Here is a 19,433-nt window from a genome sequence, read left to right on the forward strand (position 1 = left end):
AAGGTTAACATTGCAAAAGTGACACATCTAACCTTGCAAGGAGTGCATCAAATCACGATTCTGTGTGCTTGAGATAGTTGAAGATCGTTCCCGGCGCCAGAATAGTAGTTTTCATTTTTCCCCATTGACTTATAATGGTGAGGTCACGAAAATGACCTGACCTCATATGACCTTTAGGAAAAATCCGAGATATACAAGTTTTGAGACTCATAATGGATACTAGATTCTGCAAGTTTCATTTCCCTGTGACATCTCCTCTGGCAGTGAGGGCGTTGCGAAGTTGCGACATCTGAAGACCGTGCAGAGGTTCACTTATGACGTCATAGGTCAGTGACCTGACCTGACCCAAAAATGCGGTTGGTGTCATAAGATCCGGCTGGGATCAAAGGTCAGGTATGCCAAGTTTCAGCTCTCTATCGCCAGTGTGTTTGGAGCTATCGCGAAAAAAAACCCTATGGGGGGGGCACTCGCCCCCCCCGGCCGGCGAGGGTTAAATTACGCTCTGAACATGTTTTTGGCATCCATCTCAAGGAGACCGTCATTGATTCGATAGCTATTTTAGATGAACTGTGGCATGGTGTGTCTAGAATCGTGACTGCTATGCTATGACTGCTATGCTATGAGGTGAAGATATGAAAATATTCGTAAAAAAATCTTCGTGGAGTAATTCTTGGGGCTGCTGTATTCTTGGGGCCTGTGACCAAGACCTGCCGAGTTTACATAATTCGTTCAGTTCACTATGCATACAGCGCTGACGTCCGTCGCGTTGGTCGGTCGGTGCTCGTCGCTGCCGGCGGCGGCACCGGCGGCCTTCCTGATGTGCCCAGGAGCGCTCCGTCTCGGCAGCCGTGTCGACGGGTCGGCGCGGCAGTCGCTCGCCGGTCGCCGCCGCCCTCAGCACGCGCTCGTCCCGCCGCACAGTGCGCCAACATGAAGCAGGTGAGAGTTCAAAACACGTCTGCTTCGGCCAGCGCCTGCTCTGTCGGCTATCAGTGCTTGAAAATAGAGGTGTTGCTGAAAATAAATCTTCAACGGTGGCCTGTTTTACAACGGCCTTAGCAATTGTGAATTATTGATGGGTCATTAAGGCTTAGGTAGGTAGGTACTTGTCTAAAAGGAAATATATCACTTTTAACTATTTAACTATTAAACGATAATTATCTATTTAACTTAACATACTCAACTATAACACTATTTAGCCTCTACCAGGGATGGAAAATAAGTATTCCTATTTAAAAACATTTAAATTCCTTTTGTCAAATAATATTTTTTCTGATCATTGTAAGCATAAAAATCATGAAACTGTAGCAAAAAAAAAAAACTTTTTGAAGAAATTGACATATTTCCTTAATGGTATTAAAAAACTTCCAATTGCGTCGTATTTGAAATTTTGATTTTACCATAATGAAACAATTCAACCAAAAACGTTTTGTGTCTATACTTAAATTGCTTTTAACCCGCGCCCGGCTTGGGGTCCTGGATTTCCACGCCCTGCTGGGGGGGGGGGGTGTTTGAACACCTCCTTCTAACTTGGCTCCTGGGCCACGTAGCGATACGCGGAAGGCGGCGTTCGAAAGAGCGTCAAAAATAATGAGGAAATCACCTCAGTCAATTTTTTGGTCAGGTAAAAGGTCAGGTCACCAGAGGTCATTGAAGGCAAAATTTTGCCGATTTCCAGGTCGAATGTCGACAATTTCCAAGAAGCCAACGCATAACTCGGGAACCAATAGAGCTACAGCGCCGCGGAAAAGCGCATTCGATAGCCCTATTAACTCCCTTTCTGAGTAGTTCTCTCAGATTTGACCTAACGTCAACGGTTTTGCCTGCAGGGGACAAAAACTGCAAAAATAGCCGATTTTTTCGGAAACAGTTTTTCTGCAATAACTTTTGACCCAAGCCTTGTACGAGCTTACTTTTACGGCATCGTGTTCCTCTCGTCAAGACGCATCGAATGAACTATAACTTGACCTTGAAAGGTCAACTTGAAAATTTGACCTCAGGTCAAGGTCATGACCTGACCGGAAAGGGTCATGTTGCATATCAGTCGATCCGTATCGTCGAGCTGAACACATCTAAGACGTTTTCATCGCTCTAGCATGCCTCTATCAAAAGTTATTTGCGAAAAACTGTTAGATACCATTTGTGACCTAAGATGACCTCAGGGCATAAACAGGGGTCACGGACACCATTTTTATGTTCAGTGTGTCTAAACCACTTGTAATTCAGTGTTTGGGAGTGTTTATAATGTATTTCGTCCTAAAGAGGCGCATTTCAGTTTTCTCCCATTGACTTATAATGGGGAGGTCGCAAAATTGACCTGACCTTAGGTCATAGATATCAAAATTCTGAGATATACATTTTGTACATGCTATTGCTCTTAGCAATCGCTGAAAGTTTCAAAGCGATCGGTCACTCGGTGTAGCTATGACAGACATTGAAACTTTTTATGAGGTGAGGTCACTTCAAGTGACCTGGTGACCTGACCTTGCATGACCATGGTCTGAAATTTTCATAACATGTGTAGAATTGATGTATGATAAGGTGTACCAAAAACGGCGGATTCGCGAAAAACCACAAGGGGGGGTGTTCAAACACCCCCCCCCCCCCAGCAGGGCGCGGGTTAACCCTCGCCGGCCGAGGGGGGGGGGGGCGGGTGCCGCCCCCCATAGGGTTTTTTCGCGATAGCTCCGAACACGCTGGCGATAGAGAGCTGAAACTTGGCATACCTGACCTTTGATCCAAGCCGCATCTTTTGACATCAACCGCATTTTTGGGTCAGGTCAGGTCACTGACCTATGACGTCATAAGTGAACCTCTGCACGGTCTTCAGATGTCGCAACTTCGCAACGCCCTCACTGCCAGAGGAGATGTCACAGGGAAATGAAACTTGCAGGATCTAGTATCCATTATGAGTCCCACAACTTGTATATCTCGGATTTTTCCTAAAGGTCATATGAGGTCAGGTCATTTTCGTGACCTCACCATTATAAGTCAATGGGGAAAAATTCAAACTGCTATTCTGGCGCCGGGAACGATCTCAAACTATCTCAAGCACACAGAATCGTGATTTTATGCACTCCTTGCAAGGTTAGATGCGTCACTTTTGCAATGTTGACCTTGCGTGACGTCATTTATGACATCATCAAGGTCATATTAGTTTTTCGTCAATAACTCTTGATCAAATTGAGCTAGCGAGCCGGGAAAGCCACCAATGGACTCAGGAAGACCTGCCGAATCGGATGATATGCGACATGACCCCTTTCGACCAACTTCGTGACCTGGGGGTGCTGACCTGACCTTGAACTGAGGTCAACACCCCAAGTTGACCTGACCCGGACAAAAAGTATATCATTAGACGCGCCTGAGCGAGACGAACACGATGCTGCCAAAATCGGCGCTCTGCGGCCCTTTTTTGCGAAGTTATTCACCAAAAACTGAACCGTACCTTGGGGCACTTGACCTGACCTCAGAGGTCACCGGTTGACCTAGGACCTTAAAATCGGGTACCAATCTCTGCGTCTCGTAACGGCGCACACGCTCGTTTTTTCCGCGACGCGCTAGCTCCACCAGGGGCGAAACGGCGAGGGGGGGGGTCGTATCCGCCCCCCCCCCCTCGGCCGGCGCGTATGTAGAAAACCAATAGGTCCGGCGAGGGTTAAGTTGAAGTCATTCATTCAAGTTAATGAAGTTAATCATTCAAGTTACAGCATCTGGTCAAGTGGAGCTAGTTCATTGACTCGCTACGAACCTAATGACATAGATATTTTGCTTGTAATGACAAAGCACAGAAAAACAGCGCCGCATTTTCTATTGATGAAGGTGTTGAAAAAAGCACGCGCAGGGAAGAGAGAGGGGGGGGGGGGCGAATTCCAGCCACCCTTCCTGTTTTTCGCAAACATCTCACGCCGTATTAATTCTATTAACGTCAAATAGTGAAAATCAGTTTTCACGACGGGATATCTGGCGAATGTACCCAATTCTCACCAAATCCACCACGTATAAGCTTTTTGATAACAAATATCTTTAAGTAATGAATTTATTTCACGGTTTTAACCCGCGCACCGACGGGGGTCTGCGCCAACTTCGTACTGACGGGGGGATGACCGCCCCCCTGAGATCTCAAGAACAAAGCAAGATAGCGACAAGCGGTAAACGGCATCGGATACGCACGGACAAGGTCTACAATTTTTACAAAGGTCATTTTCAGGTCAGGTCAAAGATGACGTCACAGGGGTCAAAAAAGTCAAAATGGCGGCGCTAGATATGGAGAGAGTTTTTCTCGAATAACTTTCGAATTAATCAAGATAGGAACAAACTAAGGTCATCATCGTGATCCTCTCGTCAATCCGCATCGAATGATATATATGTTGACCTCGAAAGGTCAAGGTCAAAGGTTGACCTCAGGTCACGTGACCTCGAGGTCATCATGCATATCATACGATGCGTCTTGACGAGCTGATCACAATGAGACCATCCGCGCGGCTGTATCTTGTTCCTGTACGGAGTTATTGGCAAAAAAACCGCTGGTGACCTTTGATGACGTCACATGACCTTACAGCTGTCCAACAGCAAAACAGACCTCAAAGTAGTGAAGGTTGATCGTATATGAAGTCATGTATGGTATATGGTGCCATTCTGACCCGTTTTAGTGGTAAAAACAGGGAGTTGATTTTTCCCCCATTGACTTATAATGGGGAGGTCGAGAAATTGACCTGACCTTAGGTCACCGATATCAAAATTTCGAGATATACAAATTGTAGCTACTAATGACCTCATAACATCCTGCGACTTTCAAAGGGCTCCGACATCTACTGTAGCTCTGGCACGGTGACAAAGTTGCAAAAAAGTGACTTGAGGTTGAGTCATTCAAAGTGACCTGGTGACCTGACCTTGAAAGTTAGGAGGTTCAAACTTGCACATCATGTGTAAAATTGATAAGTGAATAGTCCTACCAAATTTCGTGGCGCTACGCGCCGCGGTTTTCCCGCTATTCGCGAAAAACCTCAGGTGGCGGATATCCGCCCCCCCCCCCCGTCGGTGCTCGTGTTAATCGATGACAATGTGTGATGACTTACGAGCGAGCGAGCGCAGCGAGCGCAGCGAAGTCTTTTCAGTATAACGGAAAAATCTCAGTATGAGCGGCCCGGCCCGGCCCGGCCCGACCCGGCCTGTAACGCTTTTGAGAGGCTTTTATCTCAGCAACCGCTGGACCGATTGGCCTGCGGTCTTTTTTGCTGGGTAGCCCCATCCCTTCTACCCCGTAATTGACTACTTTTGATACATCTCAGTGACCGCCGTGGCACGTGCCACGTGAAAAGTCAAGGGTGTTCAAGCAGTTTTGCAAAAGTAATGATTTTGAGAGGCCCATATCTCAGCAGCGGCTTGAGCGATTGTCTTGCGGTGATTTTTATAGGGTAGCTGCATCCCTTCTAACAAAGGTCGGATACTCATGATCTATGTGAGTGACCCCCACTGCACGTGCAAAATACAAAAAGAAGAGGTGCCAAATTTGTTCCCATTTCAGTAACTCGGTAATTACTGGGGCGATTCCGTTGAAACTTGGCATACAGGTAGGCACCCACCAGGCCATGCATTCCCACGTGTTGCGGTTAGGGTGCTACTGCACGTGCGCACGTGCAGGGGGCGTTTCCAGATCTCGAGAACGGCTGGACCGATTGCTCTCAAATTTGGTACACGGTTGGGGACCGGTTAGTAGGGTGCCGTGCAAAAGTCATTTTGGACCCCGTTTGTACGTGCGCACGTGCAGAATGCCGCTTCCAGATCTCAGGAACGGCTGGGCCGATTGCGTTCAAATTTGGCACACCGCTAGCGAACGGTTAGAAGGGTGCTTTGCACAAACCCGTACGAAGTACCCTCTGGCCCTTCCGCATGTGCAGGGCTCACTATCTCGCTCGCTCGTTCTTCGCCCAAAAGGCGTTTAACTGGTATGACAAGGCAACTCCCAAGTATAAAAGCAATTTCTAGTAACATCGATGTAAATTGGAGTATTCCGCCGGAGCGGCGGCACGGCGGCCGGCGTCGGCCGATGCTCGCCGTCTGACTGTGCCGGCGCCGGACGGTCCCGTCTTTGCAGTGCGCTGCTTACCGCTGCTAATAATCGATTCGCGTCAACATATCTGTGAAGACTAAGAAATACACAGCAATAGGTGGTCGAAGAAATACGAAAATCGGCCGGTAACTTTTGGAGTCACGAGGACGTAAACACAAAATTGTGACTGAAACGCTTCCTGCGTCGGCTGATCCACGCTTCACCAAACAGATCTTAACACATCTTACTCTTTCTAATTGCCATTTTTATGGTTGGATTAGCTAGAGACTAAAGATCCTCAATATATGTTCAACAATGCATGTGCTGTTGCATAGTGAAAGAAACAAGAAAATTGGCCCGTTCCTTTTGGAGTTATGGGCGTGTAAGCACACAATAGTCCCTCATATGGCAAATTTGACCCCGTTTGACCTCATTCGACTTTGAAGATATTGACCTGGGACACACAATAGAGCTCCGTCCGCCCCTACCCACCCTCCAAATTTCGTTTTTTTTTTCAGTTTCCATGGGAACTGAGAATTTAAAACCCGCGCCCCACTGGGGGGGGGGGGGTGTCTATTCATAGCCCCCCTCCCGTTTTTCTGCAATAACTTCCAAACCGCTTGACGTATCAACGCCAAACTTTCAGTACCTTCGGCTGCATCAAGTTGACACCTTGTATCAAAATATGAACTTCGTAGTTACCATAGGTCGGCCGAAAATGACGTCACAGTGACGTCATGTTCGGCCGATTTCGACGCAAAACATTGAACCACGGCAATCGCTCCCAAGAGCTAAGATTTTAAGCTAGATCGAATTTCTTTGCATTATAGGACTCAAAATAGACTGCGCTATCAAACTGCTATCTCGAGTTTTCAAAATTTTGAAAATTTCGAAATTTTTATATAATAAAATTCAAAATTTATGTTTTTATATTTTTATTCAAAAAGTTTTTGACTTTTCGAAACACTGGAATATATGTGATAGAACGCATACTTATGACTAACGTTAGCAAGTTTTACCTAAATATCTTCAAAAATGGCCAAGTTATACGCATTATTGCAAAAAATTCACAATTATTTATTTTTCAAACCAATTTTTCAGTACGTATTGGACATCGTACCCCAATAAAAACAGCACCATCGTGTTTCTGAACTCAAACTGCATCCAATAGACACCTGTTTTGTTAAAAAAAAAATAACTTCAAAATTTGACCTTGTTTGACCTGAAAGTGACCTGACCTAGGCTAAATTCGACTCAAAATGACCTCGAATGACACAGACGACATCAAATTCGAAATCTATGGCCTAAATAGACCACAAAACATGTGTCACGTGACCGACGCATGATATAATATTTCCGTGACCTGTGATGACCTGACACTGACCTGAAAATCAAAGTATAAGTTTGGTACCCTCAGGGTATCTAGAGCATTTGCTCACGAGTGTTTAAACCAAAAATGAGCCTGATCTGACTTGTAAGACGGTGGCCAGAGGCCAAAATGTGAACAAGCCAAAAGGCTAATAATTTTTACTTTGACCTGATCTGTGACGCCATCGGTGATCTTGAGGTCAATGAACTTAAGGTTCGTTCGACAGTTTTTCTGGGGCTATCAGACGCCGTTTGAATTTTGACGATCGGCCCAGTAGTTACGGAGTTAGGAGGGGGGCTATAAAGAGTCCCCCCCCCCCCCCCCCCCCAGTAGGGCGTGTTACACGCAGACCCCAGTGGGCCGCGGGTTAAGGGAGACGATATTCGCCCGCCCCTTCCACTCCATCCAGCAAAAATAATGCAACAGATTCATTACACGCAGAGCCCAGTGGGGCGCGGGTTAAGGGAGACGATATTCGCCCGCCCCTTCCGCTCCATCCAGCAAAAATAATGCAACAGATTCATTTTACCGGTAAATACACTACATTTAACACTACCCATGAAGCTGGACACAGTGTAAGACACGAACAGGTATGCTGGCCTTAAAGTTTCTGCAAAGTCTAAGGGCTGATATTTGCTCACGTCCTCTTGACCAAGGCCATATATACCCCTATATAGGGCCTTGAGCCCTATATAGGGCTCTTGACCGCCCCTTCGAGCTGTCCTGGGTCGCAGGGAGGTTTTGTCTGGCCAAGCTCCTGCTGCACAAATCTCAAGAGCAATTCGATTGGATTTAGACCAGGGCTGTTCCCTAGCCTTGTAGTTGTGTCTTTCGCCCAGATATTGGAAAGATGCTCCTAGCACCACCTATGAGATATGACAGACCAATGAGCAGGAGGATTGTCTTCCATGAAAATGCTGTCCCGTGTCCGACCTGTGTGGCACCATGCGCCGCTGAAGAACGCAGCCCACGGTGGCCGTCCTGTTGATGGCAGGCAGACAGCCTTTTTTTAGGATATTATGTAATATGTTTATAGTAGTCAGCAATTCAGCATTGACCACCATTTTCAGCGGAATCACGTCAAGCTAGCCCAGGCTCTGATAGGAAGGAAATCCTGCGCTATGCCATCATTTGAAGCCAGAATTTCACGTTAGTCTTCCGGGACCTTTGCCATGTTTTCAAACCAAACGTTTAGTTGCTAAAACAGGTAAAATGGAGACTCGTCGCTAAGCATTACTTGTTTCTACTCAATGCATTGCTTGCACTGTTCTTATCTTTCTTGCAAAATTTAATGCTCTGGAGTCTGGAATCACTGATTTCCTGCTAATTTTGGTTCTGCATCAGCCTTATGGGCCTTCAGTAGAAATTTGACCATCCAGTATCGAAGGAAAATCGTCCCAGACACCGGATGATCCTTTTGAGTTGGCCTTTTTGCCAGCTTTTTCGCAGAGTGCTTGGAATATTCGGGTGCTTTCTCCATGACGATTATGGCGACGGTTGAAATGCAAAGTGCCGGCCTAATTCTGGTATACATGCGACGCTCTCCTTCCTCTTAAACTTCTTTCACCAGCGCTTGATGAGGAGAACTGGGGCTCCAAAGGGTCAGGCAACGTCCCTCTGTGAGCTGGCAACCTATAGCATGCTAATAGCGCGACTACGCACCTCTAACCTGAATTTTTTTTTTACCCTCACGTCTAGGCCGTGGCTCATGCGCTGATCACTGGGTAAACAATGACCCAGGCTGGTCATCCTCTGGGTCAAGATCAGCTGTTCAGCTAACCTTCGTATCAGGGAAGGGTGCAGGAACGCAAGCACGTTCCCAGCAACGCAATATATATTTGGGAGCATATAGGAAATATTCCAAGTTATATAGGATAAACGGAGGGTATCAAGACTTTTGACGCACCCTATATATCTGTGCTGTAAGCCCTCGCTGGCTTTTTTCTACATGCTCCACGGCCAATGCAAACCCTGTACCATTCCACCTATAGGTGAAATAAAGTTCCTAAAAATCGAGCGTGTGTTTCGTTACAAGGCGCTATTCCGGCCATGGCTTACTGAATGAAAGCCGGGGTTGGTGATAAAAACATCATATGCCCTTAGTCATTTATAATTAAACGAAAGGTGTAGGATAAAAATTCAATATTGCCTACCTCGGTAGAGTGTATGGAGTCATGATTAGTTACGTGCCTATGTTAGCCTTGGGTCATTTTTGCCGCCAAAATAGCAGTTTTCATAGTGTCCCATTTATTTACAAATATAATGTTGAGTGTATGTAAACGACCCAAGTTCGACCTAAGCGCGACGAAAAACTCGAGATTGCTCAGTGAGAGGCTATTTACAAGGCTGCTCCGTCCTATAAGTTTAGTTTATTTGCAAAAGAGTCCCTTGCACTGAGGGTGTCGCAAAGTCGCAACATTTTTGGACCGTGCTGAGGTTCACGTGCAGCTTCCATCATCTCAAGAATGACTGGACCGAATGCGTTCAAATTTGGTACACTGCAATGGATTGCCAGGAGCTGCTTAGCACATGTCACAGTTTGAACTTTGAAGTCTTTCACATTGTGCTTGCGCACGTGCAGTGCTCACTCTTGCGCTCGCTAGCTCGTCGCTGTTAGTTTGCGTCTTTCTCGTTTATTGACCGGTTGCTGCCCACCTTGGGGTCAAGTTTCATCGCCATCGCACAAGTTATTGTGCACTGTGCAGTTACTGTTAGTAGAACATTGTTTACACCTCGTGCTGTAACTCATATTTTCCTCATATCTCAGCTTGACTCGCTCGCGCGCAAGGCCAGCTCGCCTATACAAATCTGTTCACTGAACCATCACTTTATATCTCGCCATGGTAGGGAGGGGGGGGGGGTCGATGCGACCCCCCTAAGGTTTTTCAAATATAACGTATAAAAACGGAGGCGCACAACGCCGCCAAATTTGGCACAGCCTATGGGGCAGCCTGTTTACATAGGTACAATCTTAAAATTTCAGGTCCGCGTGACCTTGGGTCAGGTCAGGGCTGATTTTTGGTATAGCTGCTCCTCTATCCTTTCTTGATGTCCACTGAAAATTTTAAGTTTCTGTGATTTTTGGTTTCGGAGATATGACCTTGTTTTTCAGGTCATGTCATGACCCAAATGGCCAATTCTCAACATCTTGCGTTGGCTATGGGCCTTGTGAGCTTTTGACACCTTGATTTCGGCCTTTTTTGCCAGTCTCACCTCCCACCTATCATGGAACATGTTGTTCGACGATTTACAGATGTCAAGGTCAAGGTCAAGGTCAACCTAGGTCATCTAAGATAATTGCGTTTTGGCAAGCGGAATTTACTTTGTGTGAAGTTTTTTGACTGCATTTTGGGTAAAACCTTCTCAGATCATGATTTCATGTAATATGGACACATAAACAATCGGTGCACGCATCAGTATACACACAGACACACACAGACATACAAACACATATAATTGACCTTGACCTAACTTTACCTGAAATGACCTCAGCAGCAAAAACCTGGTCGGGTAGTGTGGCAAAAAGGTTCTAGCTGGCTTGGCACCAGAAAACGGCATCGTCATCGGTATATGATAAGCAGCGCACTTGATATCCAACGGTGACCCAAAACAGCAACATTTTTTAGTTTGACCTGACCTGGAAGGTCAATGACTGACCTGAGAAGGTAAAACTGGGTATCATTGGATTCGTCTCTTCCCAAAGAATCTTTTTGGTCTTACCGCTAAGCTCTATCTCCAACAGGAACGAAATGGCGCGGGGGGTGGCAACCCCCCCCCCCCCATGTGCGTTCTAGGATGGGAAAATGGCATGTGCGGGCGAGGGTTAAGTTTTACTTAATTGTTGGGCTTAATTTTTTAGTACTCTTTAAGCAAGCAAAAAAGCATATCAATAGACGCGCCTTTACGTGCTGGGTTCACTGGTGCTTTTGGTTTTGCTCTCTCTTATTTAGATTAACCCTCGCCCCGTTGGGGGGGGGCATTTTGGCCCCCCCTGTGGTTTTTCCTGAATAGCAAGAAAACGGCGGCGCGCAGCGCCGCCAAATTTTCAGTACCTTCCCGGGCATCAATTTGACACCTTCACACCAAATTTCAAGTCTTAGGTCACCTTAGGTCAGGAGTTATTGAGGTCAAACTGAGGTCATGTTCGAGCAAAAATGAGCAAAAAACATGCAATCTTGAAACGCTCACCAAATCTACAGTTATCAAGCAATTTCAAAGTTCTTTATATGGTCTAGTAGACAAAAAGCAGCGCTACAAAACTGCTATCTCGGATTTTCAAAATTTTTGGTTTTTGACCAAAAAAAAATCAAAAAATTGATTTTTTTAGAAAAACTTTGAAAAAATACAAAATTTTTCCGAATTTCGAAACAACCGGAATATATGTGATAGTCCCAGCGCTCTTCTATATACATACCAAATTTCAGATCGATATCTTGTTTTTTGGCCAAGTTATAGCGAAAAAAAACTGTTCAAAAATGATGACGTCAAATTTTTGAACTCAATTTTTAGCAATTCTAGACCACGTACGGCAAAACAAAGACCACCATTGAACTCCCCGTGACGAGCTGCATCGATTCGATACCCATTTTATGCAAAAATACTAACTTTGAAATTTGACCTAATTTGACCTGACCTTGACCTGACCTTGACCTGACCTTGACCAAAACGTGATCTAAGCTGGCCCCAAAGGCTGCCTGACCCATATAATCGCATTTGTCATGTAAAATGGACCATAAAACATGTATCACACGACACTTTCATATTGTGACCCCCCGTGACCTGACCTCTGTGACCTGACCTGGTATCAGTGACCTCAAATAGCAAAATATGTGTTTGAAGAACATTTCCCCATCGATGATTTTCAATGAAATGCATTTTACTCGATTTTACAACGCATTTCTTGAAGTGCCTGTAAACGGTGAAAATTGGACCTTTGACCTGACCTGTGACGTCATCGGTTTGACCTAGGTCAATAAAATTGGGTCACAAGGTAGTTCCCCGTTGGGTCTATCCAACGCCGTTTACCGCTTGTCGCTATGTTGCGTGGTTCTCGAGATCTTAGGGGGGGGGGCCAAAATGGCCCCCCCCCAACCGGGCGCGTTGCTCGGCAGAGCCCAACGGGGCGCGGGTTAAAGGTTATAAGCGAAAAAACGTTTGACCTGTTTTAACGAATTTTTTACACTTATACCCCCTAAAACCCCCCCAAAATATTGACCTAGAGCAACCAAATTTGCACAGGGGCTAGAACTCCGGGGGGCCACCTACCTACCAAATTTGGTGTTTCTAGGTGTCATAGGAGCCAATTGCGGGAGGGGTGGGGGGGAGGTCACAACCCCCGCCCTGCCACACTGCGTTATGAAAAATGCCCTGCCAGGGCAAGGGTTAACCCTCGCCCGTATAGGGGGGGGGGGGCGAACGGTTTTTCGTTTTTTTTTCTCGAATAACTCGCGTAAAAAGCGGGCAATCGCGACGAAATTTTCAGTACCCTCGCGTTAATCAATTTTACACCTACCCTGAAAATTTCATGACCTTGACCCAAATGACCTTTAACCCGCGCCCCACTGGGGGAGGGGGGCTATTTATAGCCCCCCCCTCTACCGTTTTTCTGCAATAACTTCCAAACCGCTTAACGTATCGACGCCAAACTTTCAGTACCTTCGGCTACATCAATTTGACACCTTGTGTCAAAATTTGAACTTCGTAGCTACCATAGGTCGGCCGGAAATGGCGTCAGAGTGACGTCATGTTCGGCCGATTTCGACGCAAAACATTGAACCACGGCAATCGTTCCCAAGGGCTCAGTTTTTAAGCTAGATCCAATTTCTTTGCATGAGAGGACTTAGAATAGACTGCGCTATCAAACTGCCATCTCGGAGTTTCGAAATTTTGAAAATTTTGAGAAAAAATTATAATAAAATTCAAAATTTACATTTTAACATTTTTTCAAAATATTTTTGACTTTTCGAAAAAAAAACGGAATATATGTGATAGAACGCGTTATTATGACTATCTCTAGCCAGTTTTAGCTAAATATCTTCAAAAATGGCCAGGTTATACGCATTATTGCAAAAAAAAATCACAATTATTAATTATTCAAATCAATTTTTCACCACGTATTTGACATGATACGCCAATATAGATAGCACCATCGTGTTCCTGAGCTCAAACTGCATCCAATAGACACCTTTTCTGTTGAAAAATTATAACTTCAAAATTTGACCTTTTTTGACCTGAAAGTGACCTGACCTAAGCTAAATTCGACTCAAAATGACCTCGAATGACACAGACGACATCAAATTCGAAATCTTTGGCCTAAATGGACCATAAAACATGTGTCACGTGACCGACGCATGATATAATATTTTCGTGACCTGTGATGACCTGACCTTGACCTGAAAATCAAAGTACAAGTTTGGTACTCTCAGGGTATCTAGAGCATCTGTTCACGAGTTTGTGAACCAAAAATGAGCCTGATCTAACTTGTAAGACGGCGGCTAGAGCCCAAAACGTGAACAAGTAAAAATGCTAATAATTTTTACTTTGACCTGACCTGTGACGTCATCGGTGACCTCGATGTCAATGAAATTAGGTTTCGCTTGACAGTTTTTCCGGGGCTATCAGACGCCGTTTGAATTTTGACAATCGGCCCAGTAGTTTCAGAGTTAGGAGGTGGGGGGGGGGGGCTATAAATAGCCCCCCCCCCCCCAGTAGGGCGTGTTATACGCAGACCCCAGTGGGGCGCGGGTTAACCTGTGACCTACTTTTCGAGACCATGTTTGGCCGGAATCGCGATTCGACACATGTCGGCTCGCATTAGCTGCGCTTTTGCAGTCTTTTCGTGGTTTCAAACGCTCAAACATGTGATATGATGTTGCCTCCATGCATTAGGATGGGTGTCAAGGTCATCTAAAGGCCAAGTCAGGTCATTGGCCTTTGGTGACCTCGGTTCACTTTTTCGAGTTTTACATGTTTATAGGCTAGTTTTTCGGGCTGAATTCGAATTTAGCAACCATATGAACGTTTACGAAGTAGCTTTGGTGCCTTCGTAACATGTTACGAAGCTGTCAGAGGCGGTTGACACCTACTACGAATACCCGGCAGGACCCCTACTATTTGACCTGACCCGACCTGGTCTAAATGCATGAAGACATCATCTCTGATCAAAACTAGCATGATATTCGTGATCAGCACCCCGAAAACCCCATAGCAGCCACAATTTACGACTTTCTAACAGGGCCCAATTTTCCCCGATTTTTGGGTCATTGACCTGACCTGGAAGGTCAACCAATGACCTAGGGCCTTAGAATTAGGTATCATCGGCTTCCTCCCGTCACGGGCAACACGCTCGTTTTTCTCCGCGAAGCTCTAGCTCGATCAGGGGCGAAATGGCAAGGGGGGTTGGTCAAACGGACCCCCCTTCTACGGCAGCTGGAAAAACACCAATACGGGCAAGGGTTCAGAAAAAATTGAGTTAGGCGTTGATGGCTGGATTGTGCCAATCACGCTGTGCCCATTGTTTCAGATATTCGCACTGTGCTCGTGCATGGCCATGGTGGTCGCCCTGGTTTCCACATCAGAAACTTCTGAGGCAGGTGAGTTCCATCGGCTTGTAGCCTTTCGGGATGAGGCTCAATACAAACTTCTTTGATCTTCTATAGCATGCACACGTTCCGCTGGGGGTGGGGGTGGAGAGACTTTCCCTTTTCCCGTATTTCTGCAATAGTTTTTGATCGCTTGAAGTGAAACTTTCAGTATCTTAGTCTTCATCAATGGGACGTGGTTCAGAAGAAATCAACAAATTCTTCTCAGAAAGTTTTGCAATGGTCACGTCTAAGTGACATGTCACGCATTTTTCGTTATAAAAGTCACGAGCTTCAGCTGTGACGCTGGTGGATTTCCTTCGTGTGTGACATGATCGGCTTTGGTATGGCGTTGGTGTGACGTTGGTGTGACGTTGGTGTGACGTTGTAGTGTGACGTTGGGATGTGACGCAGAGTTTTGCTGACATCACCTGCAGAGTCCAAGGAGGAGCGACTGATTGGCGCCATCATTACATCCACGACCACACTCTCCCGACTGCGAACGACTACCGTGACGGCACCTCTGACCTGCCTGCTCGGTAAGTCGCACCATGTGACGGCGCCTGTGACCTGCCTGCTCGGTAAGCCACACCATTTGACGGGACCTGTGACCTGACTGCTCGGTAAGCCACACCATTTGACGGGACTTGTGACCTGCCTGCTCGGTAAGCCACACCATTTGACGGCACCTGTGACCTGCCTGCTCGGTAATTCGCACCCCGTGACGACGGCGATTTGAAGACTGCGAACAATATCTAACTATCGTGCCGGATTACATAATTATGATTTCACAACCGAATCGCTGTGATTGTGCAGAGTCCACGCTCCTTTCCACGCACCCGCCCATGCCCGGCTATTTCCAGTAATGTCTGGCCATGCCCAGCCATGTCCGGTAATGTTCAGCGCTGTGTGCCCGGTCCTGCGTCGTGCGTTGTCCAGCGCTCGCTGACGCCTCGGTGCGCTGTTCGTTACAGGCGTCCCGCCCGCTGCTACCGCGTGTACCGGCCGCAGGAGGAGGCGACACGCCACCGGCGCCACCATGTACCCGCACGACATGCCAGCCAGGTGAGCCAGCCGCCAATAGTTCCCGGAGACGCCCAATCGGGGCCGGTCTGGTGAACTGCGCTTTTACTCTAGATGAGAGAGCTGTCAGCTCTCCGGCTGATGCAGTGACAGTGTCGCTCTAGCTACCGTTCGTCCCTGGAGCGCCGCCGACCGTTAGCCGTGTCGCCCGTGCGCTACTGACCGATTTTCTGTCCCCAACAGCAGCGCCAACCAGGCCGTCGACAAGCTGGACTCGTCGATGGTTTCCAGCTCTGACGAGCGCAAGGGGAAGATCCTGCTGTTCGCCACCCGGCTGGTCACCAGTCTGACCGACTTCACCACGACGTCCACCTCCACGGACAGCAGCACCACTGTGTCCGTCTCAGTGCTCTGCACCGTCGCCGGCATCCCCATTGCCGAGTCGTTCCGTATATGCGCCGCTTAGTGCCTGTCGGCCTGTCAGCGGCGCGCAGTCGCGCGGCAACGCACTGCAGCTGGGAGTGCCGTCCAGCCGCCGAGCTCAGTCGAAATACTGGGGCCTGCCCTGCTGGTCTGCTGATGTGGTACTGTGCTGGTCTACTGGTCTGGTCTGCAAGGTCTGCTCGAGTGGTCGGACCCTCAGTGTTTGAAGAAAAATAACATCAGCTTGTGATGTGGGGATTTGCAATAAAATCAGCCCAGCGCCCAGCTACAATCGAAACGCATGGCGAAACATCAGCCTTAACATCTAAGCTGTGAATGTCATGCTGTTGTTATTTGTTGACTTGTTAAATTATGTGCCTGTTACGTCAAATATAGTATTTGCAGCGCATCCCTTTTATTTTTTCATTTGGCAATATAATAATTGTTTGTTTATGGCGTAAAACAATGCAATTGGGCAGTGATACTTGTTTGATCTCGGTTCAAACAAGTTCAAACTGTGTAATGACGGTTAAATCATAACATAACGGCAAAACTTGACGTTACTTGCACTGCATCTCCGGCCAGCCTATCCTAGCCGCTGAAATAGCTTTTGGTCATCATGCTCATCATATTCGTCGAAAGAGACACGGTTTTATGTTGCGGATTATCAGCAAAAAAAAAAACGTTTTTTTTTTAATAAAGAATTTGACTTTTATTGACATATACTTAACCCGCGCCGGACTCGTAGGGGGGGGGGAGGGTCGGACAACCCTCCCATACGCCTATCGGTAAACATCTGAGATAAGGTGAAGCTCATTTTATGCGTCTTTCCTGCATATGCTGTAAAAATTACAGACCCAGGGCACTCAAAGTTATCATTGGCTTACGCCAAGTGACTTTATCTCTGAAGAAAAAATTCAGATGCGCACCATAGCTACTCCGACTGAAAGATTCCCTAAGGCCTTCAGCGATTGGTGACAGTAACATTATGTAGGCACATTACGCATGGTATGAAACTTTTATCTCGAAATTTCGATATCATCAAAATCACCTTTATTGTCCAAAATGTCAACTTAAAAATTTGACCATTTTTGACCTGACTGTGACCTGACCTTCATTTTAACCCTCGCATGTGTGCGGCGTTTGCCAGCTTCTAATGTGTAGGGGGGGGGGTCGGTTGGACCCCCCCCCTTGCCGTTTGGCCCCTGATCGAGCTAGAGCTTCGCGGAAAAAACGAGCGTGTTGCCCGTCACGAGAGGAAGCCGATGATACCCAATTTTAAGGTCCTAGGTCATTGGTTGACCTTCCAGGTCACGTCAATGACCCAAAGTCGGGAAAATCGGGACCTGTTAGAAATTCGTAAAGTGTGGCTGCTAACGGGTTTTTCGGGGTGCTGGTCACGAATATCGTGTTAGTTTTGATCACAGATGATGTCTTGAAGCATTTAGACCAGGTCGGGTCAGGTCAGGTCAGGTCAACCAGTAGGCGTCGTGACGGGTATGCGTAGTACGTGTCAACCGCCTCTGACAGCTTCGTAACATGTTACGAAGTCACCAAAACTACTTCGTAAATGCTCAAATGGTTGCTAAATTCGAATTCAGCTCCAAAAACTAGCCTAGAAACATGTAAAACTCGAAAAAGTTAACCGAGGTCACCCGAGGTCACCAAAGGTCAATGACCTGACCTGACCTTCAGGTGACCTTGACACACACGGGAGTAACATCAAATCACATGTTTGAACGTTTGAAACCACGAAAAGCTTGCAAACACGCGGCTAGTGCGAGCCGACATACGCGAAATCGCGATTCCGGCCAAACATGGTCTCGGAAAAGAGGTCACAGGTCAAAGGTCATTTGGGTCAGGGTCATGAAATTTTCAGGGTAGGTGTAAAATTGATTAATGCGAGGGTACTGAAAGTTTCGTCGCGATCGGCCGCTTTTTACGCGAGTTATTCGCGAAAAACCATGGGGGGGGGTCCATCCGACCCCCCCCCCCCCCTACACATGCGAGGGTTAACCGGCCGGAATGGAACTCAGACGGCAAAGACAACTTTATTGTTGAAAAATATGGCCAAATTGGGCCATAAAACATGTGTCGCATAGCAAATATGCCTCAAAACTTTCATGACCTTTTGTGACAGAGCTTGGCCTATTTTTGACCTGAGGCCTGCCGGCTGCCAAATACAGGCTATATAACCTGGTATCTTCTGCGTTCATAGTTATGGGTGCATAAACAAAAATGATCTTGTTTAGCGTTGTCACTTGTTTAGCGTCGGTTCGAGCCCGAAGTGTGAACATATCAAAATGTTGATTATTCTTATTTTGACCTGACCAGCAGCGTCATCAGTGGCCTGAAAGCAACATTTCGCACGCTCTTCCGATAGTTTATGTTGAATTTTGAAAAACAGTCGGTAGCCTTCCGAGATCTATAGGTGGGGGGGGGGGGGACGATCTCCCAACGGGTGGCCGGGTCTGGGAACAGCCCACTGCCCAACGGAGCGCAGGCTAAATGAGTACGCCAAACCAAGAAAAGCCACGTGATGCCTCAAAACAATGCAGAGTTTTCCAGGGTGTCAGTTTTCCATAAGTTCCACATCTTTTACTCACCGCAGCAAGCTCAACGCATACAGATCACGTCGCAGTGGTCAAACAGCCGCTTTTGCAACAGCGTGACCATTTTCTGACACACGCCCCAGCTGAAAGTCACCCCGAACACTGATGCATTGCGCAACATCTGGCGTTTACAGCACAACTGTTCACAGAGTAGGTACCGATTACAGTATCTGGTACAACTTAGTACCTACTTTTCACCCAGTTTAAGACGCCGCCGACTCGCCGCCGTCCTCGGTACAGCTGTGCATGCTCTCCAGCTGCCAGAGCCGCTGCACGCACTCGTGGTGACGCTCCACGCACTCGGCCGTCATCTTGTGGTTGCTGCCCAGACTGCGCGTATACGTCCGCACGCAGCTGGCGATAATGGGCGTCACCTC

At 46.9% G+C, this 19,433-nt stretch overlaps 1 protein-coding gene across 1 annotated transcript; it reads left to right on the forward strand.

The window, feature by feature from the left end:
* The first annotated feature begins 760 nt into the window (after positions 1–760).
* Positions 761–16,853, forward strand: LOC122375158. Its single transcript, XM_043354387.1, has 5 exons — positions 761–939; positions 14,941–15,010; positions 15,436–15,537; positions 15,973–16,063; positions 16,265–16,853. Exons 1-5 carry the CDS (start codon positions 931–933, stop codon positions 16,485–16,487), a joined length of 495 nt encoding a protein of 164 aa, XP_043210322.1. The 5' UTR covers positions 761–930; the 3' UTR covers positions 16,488–16,853.
* The last annotated feature ends 2,580 nt before the right edge of the window (positions 16,854–19,433 follow it).

The sequence above is a fragment of the Amphibalanus amphitrite genome, unplaced genomic scaffold (genome assembly GCF_019059575.1).
Source record: "Amphibalanus amphitrite isolate SeventyFive unplaced genomic scaffold, NRLGWU_Aamphi_draft 001785F_arrow, whole genome shotgun sequence".
Classification (NCBI taxonomy): Eukaryota; Metazoa; Arthropoda; class Thecostraca; order Balanomorpha; family Balanidae; genus Amphibalanus; species Amphibalanus amphitrite.

Coding starts and splice junctions, on each gene's coding strand:
- LOC122375158 (XM_043354387.1), top strand. Junction 15,011..15,435: donor ATCAGAAACTTCTGAGGCAG/GTGAGTTCCATC, acceptor CATCACCTGCAG/AGTCCAAGGAGGAGCGACTG. Junction 15,538..15,972: donor ACCTCTGACCTGCCTGCTCG/GTAAGTCGCACC, acceptor TGTTCGTTACAG/GCGTCCCGCCCGCTGCTACC.